This window comes from Periplaneta americana, chromosome 14, assembly GCF_040183065.1.
Source record: "Periplaneta americana isolate PAMFEO1 chromosome 14, P.americana_PAMFEO1_priV1, whole genome shotgun sequence".
NCBI lineage: Eukaryota > Metazoa > Arthropoda > Insecta > Blattodea > Blattidae > Periplaneta > Periplaneta americana.
In genome coordinates this window covers 960,243-985,696 of record NC_091130.1, presented here as the reverse complement: position 1 = coordinate 985,696, position 25,454 = coordinate 960,243, and the positions used below count along the sequence as shown (strand labels likewise).

At 37.5% G+C, this 25,454-nt stretch overlaps 1 protein-coding gene across 1 annotated transcript in view; it reads right to left on the bottom strand.

Moving 5' to 3' along the window:
* The window catches only part of LOC138713050 (frequenin-2), a 74,817-nt gene extending 56,171 nt beyond the window's left edge, over positions 1-18,646 (bottom strand). The window contains exon 1 of the mRNA XM_069844769.1: positions 18,464-18,646. Coding sequence (XP_069700870.1) covers positions 18,464-18,527 — 64 coding nt within the window. The 5' untranslated portion in view covers positions 18,528-18,646. The remainder of the gene's footprint in view (positions 1-18,463) is intronic.
* Positions 18,647-25,454: the final 6,808 nt, after the last annotated feature.

Here is a 25,454-nt window from a genome sequence, read left to right as displayed (position 1 = left end):
CGTGCTACATGCCCTGCCCATCTCAAACGTCTGGATTTTATGTTCCTAATTATGTCAGGTGAAGAATACAATGCGTGCAGTTCTGTGCTGTGTAACTTTCTCCATTCTCCTGTAACTTCATCCCTCTTAGCCCCAAATATTTTCCTAAGCACCTTATTCTCAAACACCCTTAATCTCTGTTCCTCTCTCAAAGTGAGAGTCCAAGTTTCACAACCATACAGAACAACCGGTAATATAACTGTTTTATAAATTCTAACTTTCAGATTTTTTGACAGCAGACTGGATGATAAAAACTTCTCAACCGAATAATAACAGGGATTTCCCATATTTATTCTGTGTTTAATTTCCTCCCGAGTATCATTTATATTTGTTACTATTGCTCCCAGATATTTGAACTTCTCCACCTCTTCACAAGATAAATTTCCAATTTGTATATTTCCATTTCGTACAATATTCTCGTCACGAGACATAATCATATACTTTGTCTTTTCGGGATTTACTTCCAAACCTATCTCTTTACTTGCTTTCCAGTATCAATATATTAATTTAAAATTAATCATTTTGGCACGAATAACACATCGAGTCTGTCTGTGTTGCGCCTTGCTTGAATTCTGTTAAACAATGGCTCTTGTCTCTCAGTTTAACAAGTGAGATTGGAATGACATCCGAAACATAAAGATATTATGCTATACAGCTGTACCGCATGGCCGCCATGAAGATGTCTATAAGCCTATAAGCCGGTCATTTTTTCTTTCCACGAGCGTATACAGAGTGAGTAAAAAGTATGCTTGTAACTTGTAACTTTCTTATCTATAATTTTATGAAGAAACTATTTGTACAGAAGTTATAGGGTATCAAACAAGGTATATTTTGAACATGATTTCAAATACTATGCTTTTCATTTATAAAGAGTGTGCCAATGAGTCTGTTTTTTTAAATAATACCGTGTACTTATTTCTCCATTTTTGGATTCTCCAGGTCTCAGTACGTACAAAATAATTTTTTTTGTCATTTATAAACTATTTTTTTTTGTAAAAATTATCTCTTGATTGCAATATATGTATATTGAATAAAGTAAAATTTTAATGCTTCAATACATCAATTTGAGGGGGGCTTTGGATTAAACAATTGCAGACAAAAGCTAATAGAAACAAGTGAAAAAAACTAATAAAACAATTGAATAACAATATTAATATTATTTAAACTTCTATAATTTAAAAAAGACACATTGTAGGATATGCACCATTGAAATTTAACTGCAACAGTAATGCAATACATAGATTTTAAAGCAAGAAAACCCACTAAAACTAAAATTAGCATTGCTGTGTTGTATCACGTGTTGATTTCAGTTCAACAAAAGGTGCTCAAAATGGCCTCCACTTGCTCCAAAAATTCATAAATCTGTCGATGTTATGAGTAAATCTGTAAGGTAAAGGCAAAGCTAGGTTAAAACTAGTGGAACACTAGCTGAAGATTGTTGAAGCTTATAGTCCCGTGGCTCTAATTTCCGGCAGCCAATCACGTTGCAGGTCGGCTACATTTAAACGTGTGCGTCTTGCGAGTCGCTAATGAAGACGTTATGAAGTTCCTAAGGCTCGATAAATACTTAATATAATCGCCCGCCATTTTGGCTCTTTCGTTGGCGTTCGCAGAAAGCACACGAAGACGTTATTTGCCGCTCAATTATTCGCTGAATTACAGTGCGTTTGATTTATTATCATAGGAGCTACGACATGATAATGTTTAACGGTAGCTCGGCAACGAAAGAACAAAAATGGCGAAAGGTACTACCTACCTAGACTTTATAGAGCCTTCACTTCCTAAGACGTAAGCAAAGAGGAGGAGTCACGCCGGGAATAACAGCGTCGTGACTGTAATATTTACATAATCAAACCAGTGAAATATTGAAGAGTTTTAGAATCAGAATTCTTTGCTTGTCTCCAAGCATACCTAGTGTCCGCAGGAAACTGACCTCCTACTACTTCTGCTATACTGCACTCTATAACCATCTCTGGCCTGCACTTTGTCTGGAACTGCAAACTACACTTAATGTTTATCATTTAACCCGCACAAGGACTGCTTTATTCCACAGTTAATGCTGTTAATGTTTATTACCCGCGGATTGAATACCAACGAGTCCAGGCACTACGTGTCTATCAAAATGTGGATTTGGATTTTTTGTCTAATGGGAAAGTGCACGAGAGATACAGAAAAGGCTGAGCGACAGATGAATGACGGCAACAGATTGGCTTGGATATCGAACGTAGCCATGGCAACGCTTCTTGAGAGGAGACGAGTAATGGTGGAGGATATTCACTTAGCAGAGCATTTCCACGTAATCACGAACGACGCCTGAACTGATTCCTGCTCGAGGATCGCAAGCCTAGAGTGAGTCCAGGAAGTTTCTGTCTAATGGCATTTTACTGCGGAATGCTGATATAAGATCATACCGACTGAAATAGAATAATCAAGACATAGTTGTGATTTTGAAATCAGATGCCTTACTATAATAATACCGGACAGCTGTATACTAGTAGCATTGTTATGAGTGCGAAAAATCGCGGACCTGACATCTAGCGTAGAGGGATGGAATTACGTCCACATATACAAATATTAACATAGCGAGATTCGGACTATTGTTTAAAACGTGAGTTACTAATGTTGAATTATACAGGGATATCATTTTATTTTTACTTCAATTTTTATTGTACCTGAGTTTTTGAATGTACTTCACTCCCACCCCTTCTACTAAGGAAGTTCCAACTCCACACAGAACCAAGACCGCAGATAGTAAACAGTACTGAGTTACTGAGTATAGTACGTTCCAGAAATATGTTCGCGTTTTCCAGTGACGAAAGAGCTTTCAATATTGAATCATATTTTCGCACAGGTACTGTCCGTTTGCCTACGTCGCATCCCGATTTCCCCCACCTGCTTCTGCTCGCCCCTCTGTAATAACTGGGCTGTCTTAGCTCTTTTCTGAAAACATTAATTTCTCTTAGGAATTGGAAGTTTACGTAATATTATACAGCTGTTTAATTTAACTTAAAAGGGCCTCGTTACGTAATTAACTGTCACGTGATTTCCTCCCTTTCTACAATCCTGCGGCATAACCACTTAGACGGACAGTAGATAGCATGTCTGAGTAATTTTATATTTTCGGGTCGGACAGAAGTGAAGATTGAATTTACAGTACGTAGAGTAGGCACAGAATTATTTCAACATGAGTTACTAGTACGAAGGACGAAACTGGTAATTGGAATTAGATGCAATAGTCTATAGTGCGATAATATGCACAAAAGAACTGAAGCCTGTATCGAAATGAACGGCCACCATTTTAAAAATGTGTTTGAATATTCATATTATGATTATTTTTCAATTTAACTTCTTTCTCTATATTGTACGCTAATGTGCTGTAGACAGTATAATATACACTGCATAATGAATACGTTCGAATGGATAACTCACTTCGTGAGTAAAAACACTTATTCTTAATACAGTACTGTAATTTGATTAAAGAAAAACCTAATGAAAATTATCAAACTCAAAATCGCGATATTTCCTAGTTTACGTAAATGGATGAACTACTTTTCTTCCATCTTATACCTAGTAGAGTGATTTGTGTTTTACGCCAGTATCATCGAACTCCAGTCTTGGAGGGGGGAGCAAGCGGTGTTTCCGGTTCTCTAAAGGTATAGACAGGTTAATATTAAAAATGTTAGTAAAAATAAAATGATGTCCCTGTATATGAAACACTTAAGAAATGTTGAATAGTATTTAATGTAAAATTATTATCTTATATCAAAGCTGCATATTATGAGAAATATTGCATACTTCATATTACTTTCCGTAATTAATTGTTACATATGTTTTCTTTGGTTTAACGAGACAAAATCAATCTGATATAAGGAATGAATTTACAGTAATATTTATATACGCATTGCTGACAACTGCAAAGATAAAATTAATAGTAATCTGATGCTCGTAATAATTTGTAAAGGCATGTGGATAACAATACAACTTAATTTGATAAAACCTTAAAATCCAATACATTTTAACTTCTATTCATTTATTAGGTCTAAATAAAAAACTAATTTCTATTTTTCTTTCAACACAAAGATGAAGGAATTAGGCCTACTAAAGAATGTTGTTGACTTACGTTTTATGAACTGTCGGAAATCGAAAGTACGATTTGGAGCAATTTGTAATGCTGCAATTTTGTAGCAATTATAAACAGCACATATACACCCTGACATTTTAACACTAGTACTAATTCATAAAACTGTTAACTAGCCCAGCAACAATATACATTGCAGTTGATTACAGCTTGTTTCGCGAGTATCTCCATCCCGGCAGGTAGGTAGCAGCACCATCGTCGTTCGCACGTAAAACTGCTAGCTGTCCCGTATTATTATAGTAAGATATTTGTTGAAATCATCACACATGTTTTACATTACTAACGTCTGAAACACGTAATTTGAAATAAATTCTTTGCAAATATTATCGTATTTCCACAATAAAAAATTGAATAATGCTGCTTTGATAAATCTACGATAAAGGCAGTAAACATGCAAGCGCAACAATTAGAAACTTGTCTGATGATCAGTGACTGATTGGCTATGCGATTACATGACCGCCCCTCCCCGAATACGGCCTTGGGCATTACATTTATCAAGGTGCATACTTTCCCTAAACACAAGAACACAGATCACACTGGTGTGTGGTAGACAGCAAACCAATAACCGATATTATGTTTCTATCAGACAAACTGGCTTCAGAAAATGCGTGCTCTGATACATGAAGCACAGTTTTGTGCACACCCTGTATGGTACACTCTGACAGAAGGGAATGTTTCGAATATTAACGATGCAGTGTGTAACATTAATTATAAATAGATCACTTTCTTAATTAATAACAGTGCATATCTCCAATAAATGATTTCTTAGCATCGCCACAGATACACTTGATTGTACTTGTCACTATCTCTGTCAGTAGAGAGTTCTTGAAATTTATATTTTCCCCGCCATTCATAAAATATTTGGATATGAAACCTCTTGCACAAAAGGGGAGATCTACAACTGAAACTTGATTCATATATTTCAGTATTATTTGTATTTATTCTGGTAATAATGAACAGTTTGACTCGCAGACATTTTGTTTTTCAGTATTAACTTCCCATGATTCTATGAGAAGATTCGAAGAGAACGGCAGTTACGTAGACTTTCGCCTCCCCCCCCCCTACTACCAATAATGCACAACACAATGTCAATACGGCGGTTGCTGTCGTCTGCGATACAACGAACTTTTCTGTTGATTTTCGAGTTCGTCATTTTTTCCGGTTATTATATGCTTATTTAAGTTGTGTTAACTCTCGCTAGTGGTTTTATATTTTATTTTATCCGTCTTAGTATTTATTTTATTATTGTAAATACTTTTGTTTTATTGCTATTATTATTATTATTATTATTATTATTATTATTATTAATGAATCAATTTGTATTATTATCTTTGTATCATCTCCGTCACGGTTATTCTACTATTATTATTATTATTATTATTATTACTATTATTATTATTATTATTATTATTACTGTTATTTCTATTATCAAAATTATTATTGATCTCTGTAAAATTTATGTAGACTACTGGACTGTACCCGAGCACGAGCATATGCTCATTTCGGGTATCTATACATATGTATAATTTCAAATGTAAATTGATTAGAATTAGAATTAGTAGGGGGAAAAAAAGTGAATTTTAAGATTACAATACTTCATCGCCTTTGCTTTTGATTTTGTGTGTTTGATGCCCATATTTCATTTAATTTTTGAGTGACATCGTTCAATCAAAAATCAAGATTATGAAAACACAGGTACTGTTATACGGGCATGTACCTCTGATGGAGGTTCTGGCTGATATGTACATCTATTACCAGGCAGTACATCTCACTTCACGATATGGGTCACAGGAAGAACAATTGTTTGTGTGCTGAGATGAGAGTAAAGTGAAAGACTATTGAAACTTATGTAGGGCCTATACATAATTATGTAGGTTATATTGTAAAATTAGGTGTTTTATTTTATGTTTTATTATTATTGTGTTAAATTGTATTGTGTATTCTTATTGTATTGTGTATAAAATTGTATATGTGTTGTAAATTGTATTATGTATTGTAAATTTTATTGTGTATAGCTTATCATTTTAACTGTGTATTGTTAATATTGTATATACCACTGCCACCGGGTGCTTGCCCACTTGCAGTGTAAATAAATACATACATACATCTGAAGTCTGACTAGTGTAATATGTAGCTAGTCAGCTATATGTGAAATGGAGGGGGAAAGGAACTGCCCACCCTACCCCATTATCTCCTGGTTTAGTTTTCCCATGTGTGATACTTTATTGGTGTGACTTATGACGTTCCAATCTGTCTTCGGACAGATGACCAAACAACAACAACAACAACAACGTTTCTCAAAATACAGGTCGGCGAAAATGATAGACCAAGTTCCCTATCATTTGCGAACTCAAGGGAACAAGTTACAGGGGTTTCGCCGTTTTCAATTGAAAAATATCAGCCCTTTGGCAGATGAATGTACTGTACAAAAATACGAGCCGATTAGCAGATGATTTTTCATTCATTCAGTATTATGCCCAAGGGCAGGTCTTTCACTGCAAAAACAGCATTCTCCAATCTTTCCTATTTTCTGCCTTCCTCTTTGTCTCCTCATATGATCCATATAGGCCTATCTTAATGTCGTCTATCATCTGACATCGTCTTCTGCCTCGAACTCTTTTCCCGTTCACCATTCCTTTCAGTGCATCCTCCAGTAGCCAGTTTCTTCTCAGCCAGTGACCCAACCAATTACTTTTTCTCTTCCTGATCAGCTTGAGCATTATTCTTCCTTCACCCACTCTTTCCAACATAGCTTCATTTCTTATTCTGTCTGTCCACTTCACACGTTCCATTCTTCTCCATATCCACATTTCAAATGCTTCTATTCGCTTCGCTTCACTTTGTCGTAATGTTCATGTTTCTGCTCCATACAATGCCACACTTCATACAAAGCACTTCACTACTCTCTTCCTTAGTTCATTTCAAGTTCTTCTTAAACATATTAACAATCATAAGAAGGAAAGGACTAGATCCAAGGACTTAGACTACGGATCTACGATTCGCCTGCACTGGAATATGGGGCGGTGTGTTTGAATGCACAGAATAAAACCAATAGATTATCGGCAAAATTCATAAAAGGTGACAAGGGCCATGGTAACGAAAACATTCATGAACTGATTTGGGACTCTAGCGACACTAGACTCTATGCACTACTTAAGGTATATACAAGGTACAGAGCTGGAAACCTATGTATTACTCAGAGAAAACGCATAATCACAAGATTAAAAGTAAGAAACGGAGAACCGATACTGCAAAGTTTCCGTATTTAAATATGGCCGTAATAGACTGGAACCCGCTACCTGCAGCAGATGTAGACAGCTCTTCTCTAACAATTAAAAGATTAAAAATAACTTACATTGGTTGTTATAATAAGAATACTAATAATTATAAAATATTTACTATTATTATTATTATTATTATTATTATTAATACCTAAATCTTATGTAAGTGTGAATGTGTAATAAATGTTTAAGTGAGGATTTCCCTAGAATAACAACTTAACGTACGTAAAGTCATTTTTTCCGTTTCCCTCCTGACAAAATAATTTTCCCCTTCAACAAACACAGCAATGCTCTGTATCTCAAATTCAAGATTTTACAGCTAAGTTCTTGTTCCTGAGTTATAGTTTCATAATATGTTCAGTTACATTGCCTTGTGTTCTGTTTGTGTTTTCTGTATTCCTGCTTCGTTTGTGTTTATTGGAAGTGTTTAGTGCTATGAAAGGTTTTGGAAATAAGTGTAGTGCAAGTGTTCCAAGTGTTTTGTAAGTGCTGAAATTGGTTAAGATGTGTGTAAGCGTAAGCGTTTAGTGCATTAGTTAGCTTAGTGTTGTACTGGGAGTTGTGTTCATGTTGTGATTTTGTATTTGTGTTGCTTTATATTCAATTGTTATTGCTTTGTAATTTTTCTGTTTGATTTGCTTTGTATTGATACGTTAATTAGTGTCTTGTTTTGTATTTAAATTTTGTTGTGCTCTTTGTGTTCAATTCAATTCAATTCAATTCAATTCAATTCAATTCAATTCAATTCAATTTATAAGCCATTAAACATACAGTGATAGGCTTCGTCACAAAAAACATGCATTTGAAAATACACATATAATTGAAAACAGTAAAGTTTAATTGGAATGAAAACATAAAACATTTTGAAACTCTAAAATTAATGAAAACACTTCACTCTTATGTAAAAATTGTAACTAATCTAAATAACTTCATTTATTAAAAAAACATTTTGTATGAATTTATGTTAAGAAACTCATCTACAGAGTAGAAAGGATTAATTAAAAGCCAATTATAAAATCTAGCTTTGAAACTATTGGTTGGTAACTTATAATATTGACTCGGAAGCTTATTATATAATTTCATCCCCATGACAGAAAAATGTGTACTAGTTTTATGTAATCTACAGTATGGAATATTAATTTGTTCACTATTTCTAATTTCATGATCATGTATATTGGCTATTAATGAGTAATTGTCGATATTTTGTCGAGTGTAAAGGACTAGGTCTCATATATATAAATTTATGACGGTTAATATCTGTGATTGTTTGAAAAGAGGTCGACAATGTTCAAGATAGTTTGATGGACATAGAATTCTTTTGCAAAATCAAGACACTCCCAATTTTGCTACCATTTCCCCAGAAAATTAAGGCATACCTAATTATCGACTGAAAGAACGAAAAGTAGGCACATCTTACATAATTTTGAGAAACACAAGTCACTAATTTCTTTAATAAATATATAACTCTTGATAATTTTGTTGTTGAAAGAAACTGTCCGGAGACAGGTTTGAACCTCGTGACACCAATAAGACATCACTCATGAGGCAACGTGTTTTGTACTTTTGTGTCAATTTTTCCCATTCGCAATTCAATAAATTCATTATTATTATTATTATTATTATTATTATTATTATTATTATTATTATTATTATATTCATAGTTTTCTTCCCAGCATTCTCCTAGCTTCCCTCTTTCCCGCCTTCTCTTAGTCTCTGCATACGATCCATCTGTCATATATCTTCTTCTGTCTCGAACCTTTCCTTATTCACTATTCCTTCTAGTGCATTCTTCTTAGCCAATGGACAAGCCAATTCCTTTTTCTCCTCCTGATCGATTTCAACATCATTCTTTCTTCACCCAGTTTTCCAATACCGCTTCATTTCTCACTCTGTCCATTTCACACGCTCCATTCTTCTCCATATCCACATTTCAAATGCTTCTTGTTGTTTCTCTTCACTTCGTCTTAATATCCATGTTTCTGACCCATACAATGCCACACTCCATACAAAGCACTCCACTAGTCTCTTCCTTAGGTCTAATTCTTTTTCCAGAGGTCCGCACAAGATGCTCCTTTTTCTATTAAAAGCTTCCTTGGCCATTGCTATCCTCCTTTTGACTTCCTGGCAGCAACTCGTGTTACTGCTTATAGTACACCCCAAGTATTTGAAGCTGTCCACTTGCTCTACTGCCTTATTTCGAATATGCACTTTTAACTTTATTTTTATTCCTATGACCATGGTCTTCGTCTTGTTTGCATTTATCTTCACCCCATACTGCTCACAGCTGTCATTTAGCTCCAGTAGCATATACCTTAATATCATCTCCTCTTCGCTAGCAACGCACATCATCAGCAAATCTTGTGCACTTCACACTTCTTCCTCCTACTATCACTCCTCCTATGTTCTGAAAACAGTTCCTCACTAAATCCTCGAAGCAGATGTTGTGATAAGAGGCATCCTGGTTGTATTCAAACCTTCCTTCTACTGTCCTGCTTTGGCACGTTTCGTATAAATATTATTGAATGGTCTCCGATCTTTCCAATATTCTTCAAGATCGTCATAAGTTTATTCCAATGCATTTTCCAGGTCTACAAATACTGCATATATTCTTTATCTTCGTCGTTTGTTCGCTGCTGTCGTACCTTTTCCAGATTATCCTCCTTCCAATTCTGCTTTCATCTTAGATTCAGTATTCTCAGGAGAGCGATGTCATGCTGATAGTCCAGAACTCATTACACTTCTTGGCATTATTTTTCTTCGGTATTGGCAGCAATAGTTTTCCTGTGAAATCTTCAAGCCATTCATTGCATAATGACAGAATTGCCTTCTTGACTTCATCCAAGCATTTCATGAATTTAATTGAGATTCCATCAACTCTTGTTGTTTTCCCATTTTTCATTTCCGTAAGCGCTAGCTCAGATCCTTCTCTCAGGATACACCAGGCCTATCATGTTTCATCTTCTTCCCAAATGGAAGTTATACACTTACTTACTTACTGGCTTTTAAGGAACCCGGAGGTTCATTGCCGCCCTCACATAAGCCCGTCATCGGTCCCTATCCTGAGCAAGATTAATCCAGTCTCTATCATCATATCCCACTTCCCTCAAATCCACTTTAATATTATCTTCCCATCTACGTCTCGGCCTCCCTAAAGGTCTTTTTCCCTCCGGCCTCCCAACTAACACTCTATATGCATTTCTGGATTCGCCCATACGTGCTGCATGCCCTCTCCATCTCAAACATCTGGATTTAATGTTCCTAATTATGTCAGGTGAAGAATACAATGCGTGCAGTTCTGTGTTGTGTAACTTTCTCCATTCTCCTGTAACTTCATCCCTCTTAGCCCCAAATATTTTCCTAAGCACCTTATTCTCAAACACCCTTAACCTATGTTCCTCTCTCAAAGTGAGAGTCCAAGCTTCACAACCATAAAGAACAGCCGGTAATATAACTGTTTTATAAATTCTAAAGTCATACATTAACAAACTTATGTTTTTCTGCATGCGACAATGAAACTTTTGACAGATATGTGTGCAGACACACGAATTTAATATTTCTTAAAAAATTAGAAGAATCCGATGGTGGTACGGCTGCTTCATCTTCTACAGCTAAGTTATCTGAAAGATTCTCTGTCTCACACAGCTCTTCTATCCTTCTGAGTCCTGAGAGTATAGTATACTATACTTCATACATGATTATGATGTAAGATGTATGTGCAGAGACCCGAAGTATATATAATATACCTGACTAACTGTAACCTGCAGAATTTTTCAGCATTTTTCCTCAAATCAGTGACTTTTTTTTTGAAGTGTAGAATTATAAGGATATACATAAATATACTTGGACTTCTCCAGATGGATTGACACACAACCAAATAGATCACATCTTGATAGATAAACGGAGACATACTAGTATAGTAGATATTCGAACTTTCAGAGGTGCAGACTGTAATTCTGACCATTATTTGGTGATTGGAGAATTAAGAGAAAGATTATCAGTAGCCAAGCGAGTAGAGCAACAAGTTAATATTACTAAATTCAATATTTTGAAATTAAAGGACGAGGAAGCTAAGCAAAATTATCAGGTCGAAATTTCGAATAGGTTTGCCACTTTAGAAAGTTCCGACGAAGTTGAGAAAGAATTAGATGTTAATAGCGTGTGGGAAAATATCAGAGATAGTATCAAAATTGCAGCTGAGCAGAGCATAGGTTATTATGAAACTAAGAAAAAGAAACCGTGGTTTGATGAAGATTGTTGCATGGTAGTAGAAAGAAGGAAACAGGCAAAATTGAAATTCTTACAGGATCCAGTTGAGGAGAATAGAGATAATTATTTCAATGAAAGACAGGAAGCAAGTCGTACACTTAGGAATAAAAAGAGAGGTTACTTGAAGGAAAAACTGAATGAGGTAGAAACAAATAGTAAGAATAAAAACATTCGAGATTTATATAAGGGTATAAAGGAATTTAAGAACGGATATCAGTCAAGGGTAAACGTGATCAAGGATGAGAATGGTGACTTGCTTGCAGACTCTTCATCAATCCTAAACAGATGGAAAAACTATTTTGCGCAACTACTAAATGTACATAGGCCAAATAGAAATGATCGGGACGATATTGAAATACAAACTGCTGAGCCATTTATACCCGAACCCACGATTTCAGAAGTCGAAATTGCGATAGAAAATCTGAAAAAGTACAAGTCTCCAGGTATCGATCAAATTCCAGCAGAATTAATACAAGAGGGTGGGAGTGCATTATATAGCGAAATTTATAAACTTGTACTTGCTATTTGGGAAAAGGAAATTGTACCAGAACAATGGAAGGAGTCCATAATTGTACCTATTTTTAAAAAGGGGGACAAAACCAACTGTGGTAACTTTCGAGGAATATCACTTTTGTTGACGTCGTACAAAATTTTGTCCAATATTCTTTTGAGGAGATTAACTCCGTACATAGATGAAATTATTGGGGATCATCAGTGCGGTTTTCGGCGTAATAGATCGACTATTGATCAGATTTTTTGTATTCGGCAGATAATGGAGAAAAAATGGGAGTATAAGGGTACAGTACATCAGTTATTCATAGATTTCAAAAAGGCATATGACTCGGTTAAGAGGGAAGTATTATATGATATTCTTATTGAATTTGGTATTCCCAAGAAACTAGTTCGATTAATTAAAATGTGTCTCAGTGAAACATACAGCAGAGTCCGTATAGGTCAGTTTCTATCTGATCCTTTTCCAATTCACTGCGGGCTAAAGCAGGGAGATGCACTATCACCTTTACTTTTTAACTTCGCTTTAGAATATGCCATTAGGAAAGTTCAGGATAACAGGCAGGGTTTGGAATTGAACGGGCTACATCAGCTTCTTGTCTATGCAGATGACGTGAATATGTTAGGAGAAAATACACAAACGGTTAGGGAAAACACGGAAATTTTACTTGAAGCAAGTAAAGCGATCGGTTTGGAAGTAAATCCCGAAAAGACAAAGTATATGATTATGTCTCGTGACGGGAATATTGTACGAAATGGAAATATAAATATTGGAGATTTATCCTTCGAAGAGGTGGAAAAATTCAAATATCTTGGAGCAACAGTAACAAATGTAAATGACACTCGGGAGGAAATTAAACGCAGAATAAATATGGGAAATGCGTGTTATTATTCGGTTGAGAAGCTCTTGTCATCCAGTCTGCTGTCCAAAAATCTGAAAGTTAGAATTTATAAAACAGTTATATTACCGGTTCTTCTATATGGCTGTGAAACTTGGACTCTCACTCTGAGAGAGGAACATAGGTTAAGGGTGTTTGAGAATAAGGTGCTTAGGAAAATATTTGGGGCTAAGCGGGATGAAGTTACAGGAGAATGGAGAAAGTTACACAACACAGAACTGCACGCATTGTATTCTTCACCTGACATAATTAGGAACTTGAAATCCAGACGTTTGAGATGGGCAGGGCATGTAGCACGTATGGGCGAATCCAGAAATGCATATAGAGTGTTAGTTGGGAGACCGGAGGGAAAAAGACCTTTAGGAAGGCCGAGACGTAGATGGGAGGATAATATTAAAATGGATTTGAGGGAGGTGGGGTATGATGATAGAGACTGGCTTAATCTTGCACAGGATAGGGACCGATGGCGGGCTTATGTGAGGGCGGCAATGAACCTTCGGGTTCCTTAAAAGCCATTTGTAAGTAAGTAAGTAAGTAAGAATTATACTAAACTTTAAAAATAAAACAACAAAAGTTTCAGACTCACAGGGCTCTACATTTTGTTCAACTGTCCAGTGTTCGTCTTCGATCAACCACATGGATTTACTATTCTTACTTGTGAAGTCCAAACATTTTATTTCACGGCACATTACATCATAACTTCTTTTTCTCTTTAGATTCTCTATTCCTTTACATTTCTGTTTTATCCAGCCTTCCTTCGCCTTATTAGTTCCTCTTCTTGTTTTTTCCTGTAGTTTCTTCTACTTTCTTCTGTGTTGATGTTTTTCATTTTCTCAATTCCTCCATCTTCTTAAACATTTTCCCTGTGACCCCAGGTTTCTCATACCTTCAATTGTTTCTTCTGCTGTTGTCTGTATTCAGCTTTTTAAATCAGTCCAGTACTCATTATTATTTTCAGGGTGGGTTGTAATGTGGCAGTGTTCTCTTGAAAATGGGCTTCAAATTTTTTTCTTCTCTTGGTTCTTAAGTTTTCTCACGTCCAATTTCTTCGTCGTCTGTCTTTTAATTATTTTCTTCAGACGAATATCCATTTCATCTATCAGTAGGACGGGATCTTAGTAAATATCCGCTCCTGGCAGTCTTTACATTTTAAAGCAATTTCGAAATATTTTCTGTACCCGTATATTGTGTATCTTATATCTGCTTTCGTCTCTTGGGTATATCCATGTGTCTCTTCTTCGTTTATGTTGTTGGAATAATAGCCTATATTTCCAACAATCACTGCAGTTCTCTTACAGAAATTCACAAAAGATCCTCCTCTGTCATTTCTTTTTCCCAGTACATATTTTCCAGCTGTCCTCCCATCTTGTCCTCGTTTCACTAGTGCGTTCCAGTCTCCATTAAGATTAAGGATGCTCCCTTCTTCTTCTTCTTCTTCTTCTTCTTCTTCTTTTCCTCCTCCTCAACTATTTCTTGTAAATTATTATTATTTTTTTTATTGTGTGTAATTAAGTTACCACTGCCACCGGGTGTTTGCCCACTTACAGTTTAAATAAATACATACATGAAATTTCAGAATAAAAAGGGCTAAAATGTAAATAAAAATGTTAAATCTGTTACTTATTTGCATTACGTGTAATATTTAAGTAATGAAAGAAAGATTATTATTATTATTATTATTATTATTATTATTATTATTATTATTATTATTACGCATTGCATTCTTCACCTGACATAATTAGGAACATTAAATCCAGACGTTTGAGATGGGCAGGGCATGTAGCACGTATGGGCGAATCCAGAAATGCATATAGAGTGTTAGTTGGGAAACCGGAGGGAAAAAGACCTTTAGGGAGGCCGAGACATAGATGGGAGGATAATATTAAAATGGGTTTGAGGGAGGTGGGATATGATGATAGAGACTGGATTAATCTTGCACAGGATAGGGACCGATGGCGGGCTTATGTGAGGGCGGCAATGAACCTTCGGGTTCCTTAAAAGCCATTTGTAAGTAAGTATTATTATTATTATTATTATTATTATTATTATTATTATTATTATTATTATGGCTTATAGGCTTCAATGAACCTACTTCTATTTCGTGAAGAACTCCTTGTTGGGCAGTTTGCACGTACTCTTTATCACATTTATCATTATTAGCCTATTACTAGTCCGGCATCGTGGCATCCTGCCTACGACTCGCATTATGGAATGCGCCCTGGTTCGAATCCGCATGAGAAAAGAAATTTTCTCATGAAATTTAGGCAGTGTATGGAACCGGTTCCTACCCAACATCGTGATGCACTTAGGGAGCTACGATAGGTAGCGAAATTCGGTTACAAAAACCAGCTGTAACGGATGGAGATCATCGTGCTAACCACACGATACCTCCACTCTGGTTGGATGATCGTCCACCTCTGCTCCGGCATGTGGACGTGAAGCCAGAAGCCGGCTGGTCATGGTCCTTTATGGGCTGTCGTGCCTCGGATTATTATTATTATTATTACCATTATTACTACTACTATTACTTACTTACTGGCTTTTAAGGAGGTTCATTGCCGTTCTCACATAAGCCCGCCATCGGTCCCTATACTGAGCAAGATTAATCCATTCTCTATCATCATATCCCACCTCCCTCAAATCCATTTTAATATTATCTTCCCATCTACGTCTCGGCCTCCCTAGAGGTCTTTTTCCCTCCGGCCTGCCAACTAACGCTCTATATGCATTTCTGGATTCGCCCATATGTGCTACATGACCTGCCCATCTCAAACGTCTGGATTTAATGTTCCTAATTATTCAAAACCTTATTCCTTTGCTGTGGTCGTGCCAGAGAATCAGTCCCATTCCGAGGCTTATTTGAAGGATTCATAACAAGCTGATTTTTTTACGGTGATGGGTTGTTAGCCCTTCGCCTAACCCCCTAGCTGGAGGACCACCCCTCATCGGCTGTCCGCGACTGCTTATTCAATATATTCACAGCTGCCCTCCATATCTGGAGGCCGTCTCCTCGATCCGCAACCTGAGGACGCGCCATGCCGTGGTGATAGGGACCCACAATACATGGACTACTATTACTACTATACATTTAATATAAGCTGAACTTTTACTGCCGTTTATCACTTAGTGAAATACAAACTTTTTTAAAAATCACTGTAACAGACGGAGCTGTGCGGTGAGAGGTTGGCTCACCTTGCACTATGGTCAAGCTGTCTAGTAGACATTGCTGATACTTGGTATGAAATACTGGCAGGCTATTTTCCCTGAATGGACGGGAGATACAACGAACTAGGGTCCACTGATAATAAGTGTTAGAGCTAGCTATACTTAGTGCTTGAGGCGTTGCTAATTGTAAATTAATTACAACAGGCGTAGCTTGGAAGGACGGCAAAGGGCCGGTGTCATATTTAGGACTGCCAGACATTGTCAACTGTCGGAAACCAAAACTCCAATACCTCACCAGACACAAAACTACCAAAACAAAACTTATGTTTGCTTTATTGAGTGAGACCAGAACTTGGAATGATATGCAGAGACTGAACTACGGACTTTCAACAGGAAGGACGTCAGTAGAGTGGTTGACGAAACAAAGAGCATCGCTGCAAACCGTATCATGTCTACATTTGCGATTGGTGCACAGCGTATTTTGAACACATCGGAATTTTCTTTATATTGATTATCCTGAAAATGTTGAATTATAAAGTTGTCAGTAGATCAGTGCTCACGATAAGCGCATTTCTGTGTGAATCTATAAATTAACATTGTGCAGTGCTGTGGACCAAGGTGTGATGTAGGCGAAGTGACAGGAATCAGACGCAGAACTGGGCAAGGTGCACATTGAATGAGGAAAACTAAACACTAACATTGAATTAATTCTGAGTTATTTACCGTGTCTGTGAATACTGCAGGGATAGGCTTATCCCTCTCAAACACAATTCTGCCTCCTGTCCTTAAACGTCTGTGAAACGTCATGATTTTTGTACATGGGCAAATCACTCGTGAAAAATAAGCTTTCCCCCCGAAACTCAACATCTCTATATTTTATACTAGGCATACAAATTATGGAACGATTTTTCTGCTATGAAAACCCTTTAATTTTTTGCAGGAAAAAATGATTACTCTAAAATGGACACCTAGACCAATGAATTGTGGCATGTCTCAATATTCTTTCTTCTATTATAACATTTTTGTGTTTAAATCTATAACCCTCATGATAAATGGAACAAACTGTATTAATTAAAAAAAATCCCTAATTTCTAGGGACTGAAATTTGAAATATTTCATTTTACGTGTTATACAATTCAGAATTTATAGTGATGAAATTCATGCACTTTATTTTTTGAATAAGTCTCTTGTTTTACGAGTATTTTCTTTTTCATCTGGCCTATAAAATTTATTTTTTGGGCATAATATGGCTTGCAAGCAACGACGCACCTTCTTCGCGATGTTCAGAGAGAGAGACGAATATATATTTTGAATTGGGTTATTTTACGACGCTGTATCAACATCTAAGGTTATTTAGAGTCTGAATGATATGAAGGTGATAATGCCGGTGAAATGAGTCCGGGGTCCAACACCGAAAGTTACCCAGCATTTGCTCGTATTGGGTTGAGGGAAAACCCCGGAAAAGACCTCAACCAGATAACTTGTCCCGACCGGGAATCGAACCCGGGCCACCTGGTTTCGCGGCCAGACACGCTGACCGTTACTCCACAGGTGTGGACGGGAGTCGAATAAAAATTATCGAGGTTCATACAAAAATTTTAAAACAATGCTCAGAATGTGAATGAACAATTATTGCAATATTTCAACGTGATTGGAACGACTCTTGGTGAAATGATTGTGTGAAATGGTGAAGAAATAGGGGGCACATGAAACTGGATAGAGTGACTTAAAAACGTTATGCATCTGAAGCGATTACTGTACTTAGTACAGTAATTCCAACTGAATGTAGGAATTTAGTGAATTATATAAGTAAATGAAATAAACGCTAAAATAAAGTGATTTTAACTCTAGATTCATATTGATATTAGTTTTTCAAATACGAAAGCAATGTCTCTTCTGCAAAAACTGCCTGAAACCGTGTAGCTTTTCTGCAACTCAAACTGGGTTCCACGGGGACTTTCTTACAAAATACGGCTGATATAATGACAAGATGCCCACGAGGTGGACGCGACCGATGTAATGTTCGCACCGCTACCCCCAAGCCACGGCGTCCCTGTTCCCGCGCGCACACTCACACACTCGAGTTAGTTGACTTTGTGTCTACATGCAAAAGTGTGCCACGTCGAAGGCCTCCCTTACATTGCTGATCGACTTGAGGTACTCACAGTAGGTGTCCTTGGTGAGGCGGTCGATCGTCTCCTGTTTTAGCTTAGAGTTCTTCTTTCCCATGGTGGCACTAGCGCATCGCACACATCAGACACTGGCTTGTTGCACGACACTGAACCATCTGACTGCACTCACAGCACGTGTCCGCTGGCACCGACAGCTGCCCTCGCATTGTTGGGATAGGCAGCCCGCTCGACCGGACGACGGGCCAGCCCGGCGCGCAGGCGCCGCAGAGAGTGGGTTCCGCAGTGCGTAGGAGTCGGCGGCAGGGAGGGGGGGGGCGACACTCGCACCAAGCACGACGACGACGAGGAGGCTGTCCGTGGAAACGTACCCCTCAGCAAGACTCGCTTCTTAGTGTGCACCACAGACTTCCTGTCAGCAAGGCACATCAGGGAAAAGAGTTTCCTTATCAGAAAAACACACTTCGAAAAAATCGAAAAAAGAGAGGAGAATTGGGAGGAAAAATTTAATAGGTACGCGTCCTTGCAAGGGGTTGGGGGCTGTACGAAACTAAATATGTGAGCTCCAAGCCTGTTGGCCACTAGTCTCACTCCGGGTTACGCTGCTCCACTGAAGGAGCTCTAGAAAATTTTGAAGGGGAAAACCGAAAATGGACGTAACCTCTTAGGTACACATACGCAAGGGGGACGGAAATGTGATCAAAATGATCACGGGACGGGATGAGGAGGAGATGGCTGGTGTAGATCTGCACATTGAAATGAACTGTCCCATTTCGCAGTGCAGGAGGAGTCGAGAAGACTCTGTCGTCTGTTGTTCGATGACAAGGCAGGTGAAGACCGCCAGGAGAGACGCCGTCAATTCTGAATCTGCAAATTGAAAGGTTCCCTGTCCTTTCTCATTGCAAATGTATTTCATTATTTTATAGACTCTGAACTAGGGCATTAAGTTGTTTGTTAGAAAAAAGAGGAACTTATGGGGAAGGGCATATAGGTCCGTGGCCCATTTCTCTTAGGGCTCATCTCGACATTTGTCTTAACGCCTTAGGAAAACCACGGAAATACCTTAGGCAGGATGAGTTGTCTCAATTTCAGAGACTATCCATTTGGCTCTTAGGTAAAATGAGTCTATGAATCCATAGATATATACTAGCCAATTGACTCTATGATAGTTCCATCGATCAGCAAATGTAGATATAGTCAGGGAGGGATTTTGTTTAGCCCAGTTAAGACAAGGTCATTTCAAACCGGTTGCACTATCCAAGGAGTCACTTACTTACTTACTTACTGGCTTTTAAGGAACCCGGAGGTTCATTGCCGCCCTCACATAAGCCCGCCATTGCTTCCTATCCTGAGCAAGATTAATCCAGTCTCTATCATCATATCTCACTTCCCTCAAATCCATTTTAATATCATTCCTCCCATCTACGTCTCGGCCTCCCCAAGGGTCTTCTTTCCTCCGGCCTCCCAACTAACACTCTATATGCATTTCTGGATTCACCCATACGTGCTACATGTCCCACCCATCTCAAACGTTTGGATTTAATGTTCCTAATTATGTCAGGTGAAGAATACAATGCGTGCAGTTCTGCGTTGTGTAACTTTGTCCATTCTCCTGTAACTTCATCCCTCTTAGCCCTAAATATTTTCCTAAACACCTTATTCTCAAACACCCTTAACCTATGTTCCTCTCTCAAAGTGAGAGTCCAAGTTTCACAACCATATAGAACAACCGGTAATATAACTGTTTTATAAATTCTAACTTTCAGATTTTTTGACAGCAGACTGGATGATAAAAACTTCTCAACCGAATAATAACAGGCATTTCCCATATTTAACTCCTCCCGAGTTATCAGAAAAACATATGGACAAAATGTGTCACACGAAATTATTATCACAAACACACTGCTTAACACCCAAGTAAGATTTTTGTCAGTGTATGCTATCTGGTAGGATGGAAGAGAAGGCCTTATGTCCTTAATAGTGCGTTGCTGCTGTAGACAATTTTCAGCAGGACGCCAAAATGTGCATGACGAGGAGCGCAGTGGGAGGCCAACCATCATCACAGACGACCTTGTGGAGCAACGCACCATCTGCTTGCTCATGACGTCAGGCCCATAGACCTGGCACAGCTGACGATCAATTTTAATCGGCGCTAAGCCCTGTGCATTCAAAAACTCTATCACTGACCGCACTTCACGCGGCGGGAGCTGGAATAGGAACATACATCTTCAACGAATGCAACGAAGCTACTGAGAGCACTCGGGAAGTTCCGCTAGCGCATGCGCCATGCCAGGACATTACTCTATCACGTACACGCAGTCGCTTCGCGCTACATATGGTTTGCTAGCTGAGGGACGAGTGGGAAAGTTACTTTATGGACGCGCCTCGTAGATGGAGTGAAAGCTATAGTTTCGTTTCGCATTAAAATCCGAATTTTTTAGAAAATGGTCTTTATGCACTTATCATTCTCAGGTCTTCAACTGTCAAGGAGATGTGGCGCTTACAGATCGTGCTCTGGAAATGCAGACGGGAGTTTTGTTTAGTGGATGGAATACAGAACACAAGATGTTTCAGATCTATTTTGTACTTCAAATGAAAGGAAATAACCCTACAAATCTGACGGTTAGGAGTAACTAATACCCTTGGAAAACTGGAAATAGAGAATGTAGGCTTCAGCCTTCGTAACACATCTACTGTTAACTCTACTGTGGCTTTAGTTCTCTACCAATTAGATTTGATGTTCCAGTTGGCAGTTTGTTATAGTTCATAGATGACGCCAGTTTGGCAAATGCTCAACATCAAGCTCTAGTGAAAATGCATTCATAAACTCTCTTCCCTTTCGAACAAGAGTGTGTTATGGGCATCGATCAGAAGTAAAACAACATTTTTAAAGATCCTCTTAAGGGGATCCGGCACGTCCTATCTCGGCTATGTTAAAATCATTATTTTTCATGTAGCTTTTCTCAGAAACTGCTAGTAGCAGGCACTTGATTTCTTTACACGTTATTGTCACATGTACTGACCTGAATTTAACACAGCAAATTGAAGGAAAAGTGCATAGTACATTAAATATATATTTTTTTTGTTCCGATCCAAATTTTAAATACAATTTTCAATATATATCAGTGCATAATTATTTTCATAATTTAGATTTATTGAAAATCTCATGTTAAATTAGAGACAAGGCTTGTGGCAACGTGCTCTGAAAATTTGAAAGTCCTATGTATTACAGAAAAACGTTCAAATAATTCAAAATATTGAAACTTTTATTTTCATTCAAAATATTAAACCTTTTAAGACATTTATCCTACAGAGAAGATTTCCTAAGAAGAGTATAATTTCCGTAGAAAAATCGCCTCTTTCTTTTGCTGGGGTGGATTATTTTACAAAGTTATTAGTCAATATATATTTAATTTTAGAATAATTGCACAAATAGTTAATTGGACGCATAATAATTCCATTTCTTTGTAAAGACTGGTCGTCTGTCTGCTTATATTGTGTAAAAATTAAAACAGCACCGCTACGTCTGATCCTGAGTGTGAAATCGAAACGCTTTAGATTTAGTTGAGACGACTGTACTTTATTGTGCATTTTTCGAGTCACTCAATGTGAACAATACCTGTCTGATGACCTCATAGCCAGAAAAGAATAGGTTCCACATGTTTACCTTTCCGAAATGTCTGCACTGTAAGCATTAAAATGAAATGTCCGAACAACAGGAAATGCATGAAGAGTAACCAATGCATTCCGCTCTAGAGTGATCACAATGTAGGAAGCACGTTGTTACTTGTGGTTGGGTTACTAATTTATATGTGGCACTAGTAGAGGGACATCATGTTATTTTTACTAATATTTTTAATATTAACCTGACTATATCCTTGGATTAAAGGTCTAGAACCGGAAACACCACTTGCTCCCCCTTCCAAGACTGGAGTTCGATGATACTGGCGTAAAATACAAATCACTTTACAAGGTATAGGAGGGAAGAAAAGTAGTTCATCCATTTACGTAAACTAGGAAATATCGCAATTTTGAGTTTGATAATTTTCACTAGGTTTTTGTTTAATCAAAGTACAGTACTGTATTAACAATGAGTGTTTTTTCTCACGAATTGAACTATCCATTCGGACGTACTAATTACGCAGTGTATATTATACTGTTACAGCACATTAGCGTACAATATAGAGAAAGAAGTTAAATTGAAAAATAATCATAATATGAATATTTAAACACATTTTTGAAAATGGTGGCAGTTCATTTCGAGACAGGCTTCAGTTCTTTTGTGCATATTATCGCACTACAGACTATTGTACCTAATTCCAATTACCAGTTTCGTCCTTCGTACCAGTAACTCATGTTGAAATAATTCTGTACCTACTCTATAACAGAGTACCTTACGTACTGTAAATTCAATCTTCACTTCTGCCCGATCCGAAAAGATAAAATTACTCAGAAATGCTATCTACTGTCCGTTCAAGTGGTTTTGTCGAGGGTCGTAGAAAGGGGGGGGGAAATCACGTGACAGTTAATTACTTAACGAGACCCTTTTATTTAAGTTATTTTAAACAGTTGTATAATATTACGTAGACGTCCAATTCCTAACAGAAATTAATGTTTTCAGAAAAGAGCTAAGACAGCCCAGCTACTAGACTTTACAGACGGGCGAACAGAACCAGGTGGGGGAAACCGGGATACGACGTAGGCAAACGGACGACAGTACCTGTGCGGAGATATGATTCAATATTGAAAGCTCTTTCGTCACTGGAAAACGCGAACATATTTCTGGAACGTATTATACTCACTAACTCAGTACTGCATACGCGGCCTCGGTTCTGTGTGGAGAACGGTTGGAAGTTTACTAGTAGAGGGGGTGGGAGTGAAGTACATTCAAAAACTCAGGTACAATAAAAATTGAAGTAAAAATAAAATGATGTCCCTGTAGTTATAGTGCAAGTGGTATTGGTGTTGTAGTAGTAATAGTAGTGGTGATGGTGGTGGTAATATTGATTTCATGCTAAGTTAAAAAAAAGATCAAAATTCTTCTTTAATAAATTATACATTCCACTTTAAGGGTTTTCAAGTATATTTTCACTTGGATGCCAAGTTTCACTAAAATGTATCTTAGATACTATTTGAGTTATCTGGAAACCGCCGTCCGACTGAACAAAATACTTAAAAAAAATTCATAATTAAACACATATAACTGCTAATTTCATTTTACAACATAGCAGAAGAACAAATTAGTTGATAGATTTTAATTGTTAGTAATAATTGAGTGTTTTAATTATCTATATAAAAGTGTTTTACATGTTATGTTCAAATCATCAAGGGTACACATTATATGTCTCACTTACACAGTTCATGTGCATCTATTTGAACATGTAATTAGGCAAACTTTCATACATTTGAAAATGGCACATTAGTGCCGAAAACGTTCATGTTATAATCAATTTATATAAAATTAGATAAGCACAGACGGCTCATGTTAATTTAATATAGTATTATAACTGCTAAGTTTAAAAAAAAACATGAAACTTGCTCAGTGCTATACAGATAGTTTATGATTTATTACAGACTCTGAACAAAGAATGTTGAAATATTGTAAAATTATACTATTAATATTTGAGGAGATAAATTCGCTCCGGCGCCGGGGATCGAACCAGAGTCCTTGGTTCTACGTACCAAGCGCTCTAAGCTACGCCGAATTCAATCCACAGCACCGGATCGAACCTTCCTCCTTCATTGCTTCCCTTTATGGCCTGACTCCAAGTTAGGAGTCCTCAATATTAATTGTCAACATTACAGAGATCATTCTGTAGGAGAAATTAATAAATCCATAAAATTATACTAGCAAAAGATGTACCTCCCCCCATTTTAAAAGCATTCTACAAAACACCAGCAATGCGTCACTATAAAAGATACTAAGTATGGAGTGGCTCAGCGTCATCTTGAACTGGGTGCTCGGATTTCAAGCCGGAGTTCCAGACAAAGAAGACGTTTAAACATCCCCACGACCGCCTTCAATAGGCCGCTGTCCTAGTCACGTCCTGCATAATACGTGTAGATCGTCTTTTGCTTACAGTAGCAGCGACTGATTTATGGGCGCCGTAAAATCGAGCTGTATATTTCTTTGACACGAGAGCAATCATTGTCCGCTCGTTTTGTCCTTGTTGGCACGAACACAGCGGTCTTAGCCAGAGAACGAAGCCGGGTCTCTCACGAACTGACTTTCTAGCCAAGTGTGTGGTCGCTACGAGATCGTCCAGGACGACGGAATTCGTTCACGTGAGAGAACTACGCATGAAAACATCTCAAGTCATTTTTAAGTGATCAGCAGGCTTCGAGTCTTGGGACCCGATACAATAAGTTTACTGTGCATGTACTATAAGTTGTTGACTCGCTGCAGGTAGATAGAGATGTGTTGAGGTAACAACGTTGCTATTTAGAGTAGAGTACGATAGTATGGGGAAACACACATTTGTACATTCTGAAATTAAATATACATTACACAATGATAATGTCAAAAGAATGTGAAAGGCATTTATTCTCCTGTCTTTTATAAGCATTTGTGTTTAATTATACACAGTGTTAATGGTGGAAATAAGCATGTAGCAATTTTAATTTCTTCATTTATCTTATTGGTCGTCTTTAGGAAGTGCAGTTACAGTACCGAATTGCAATGTACTACAAGATACATTCTCATTGTCTCAAACGTAAATCTTTTTGGGAATGTTTGTACTGTAGAAAGCTGCGCTCTACGTTGCATTACGTGATAGGAGCAAAACGAAAAAACCTAACATCATCGCAGTCTCTAAGAGACAGTCCTTTATTCTCGGGTGACTCTATGTCCACTAATTTGCTGTTTATGTTACACAATGTTCCCTCTCCGTTATTTTTACATACAATTGATTTCCACTTCTGTTTTACACGTTCAGTAACCGGTGTACTTGATGTCTCATTAATTTTCTGCATCATTTTCTAAATTAATTTGAGGGCTTCCGTCATCTCTTGCTCTGACTTTTCTAAC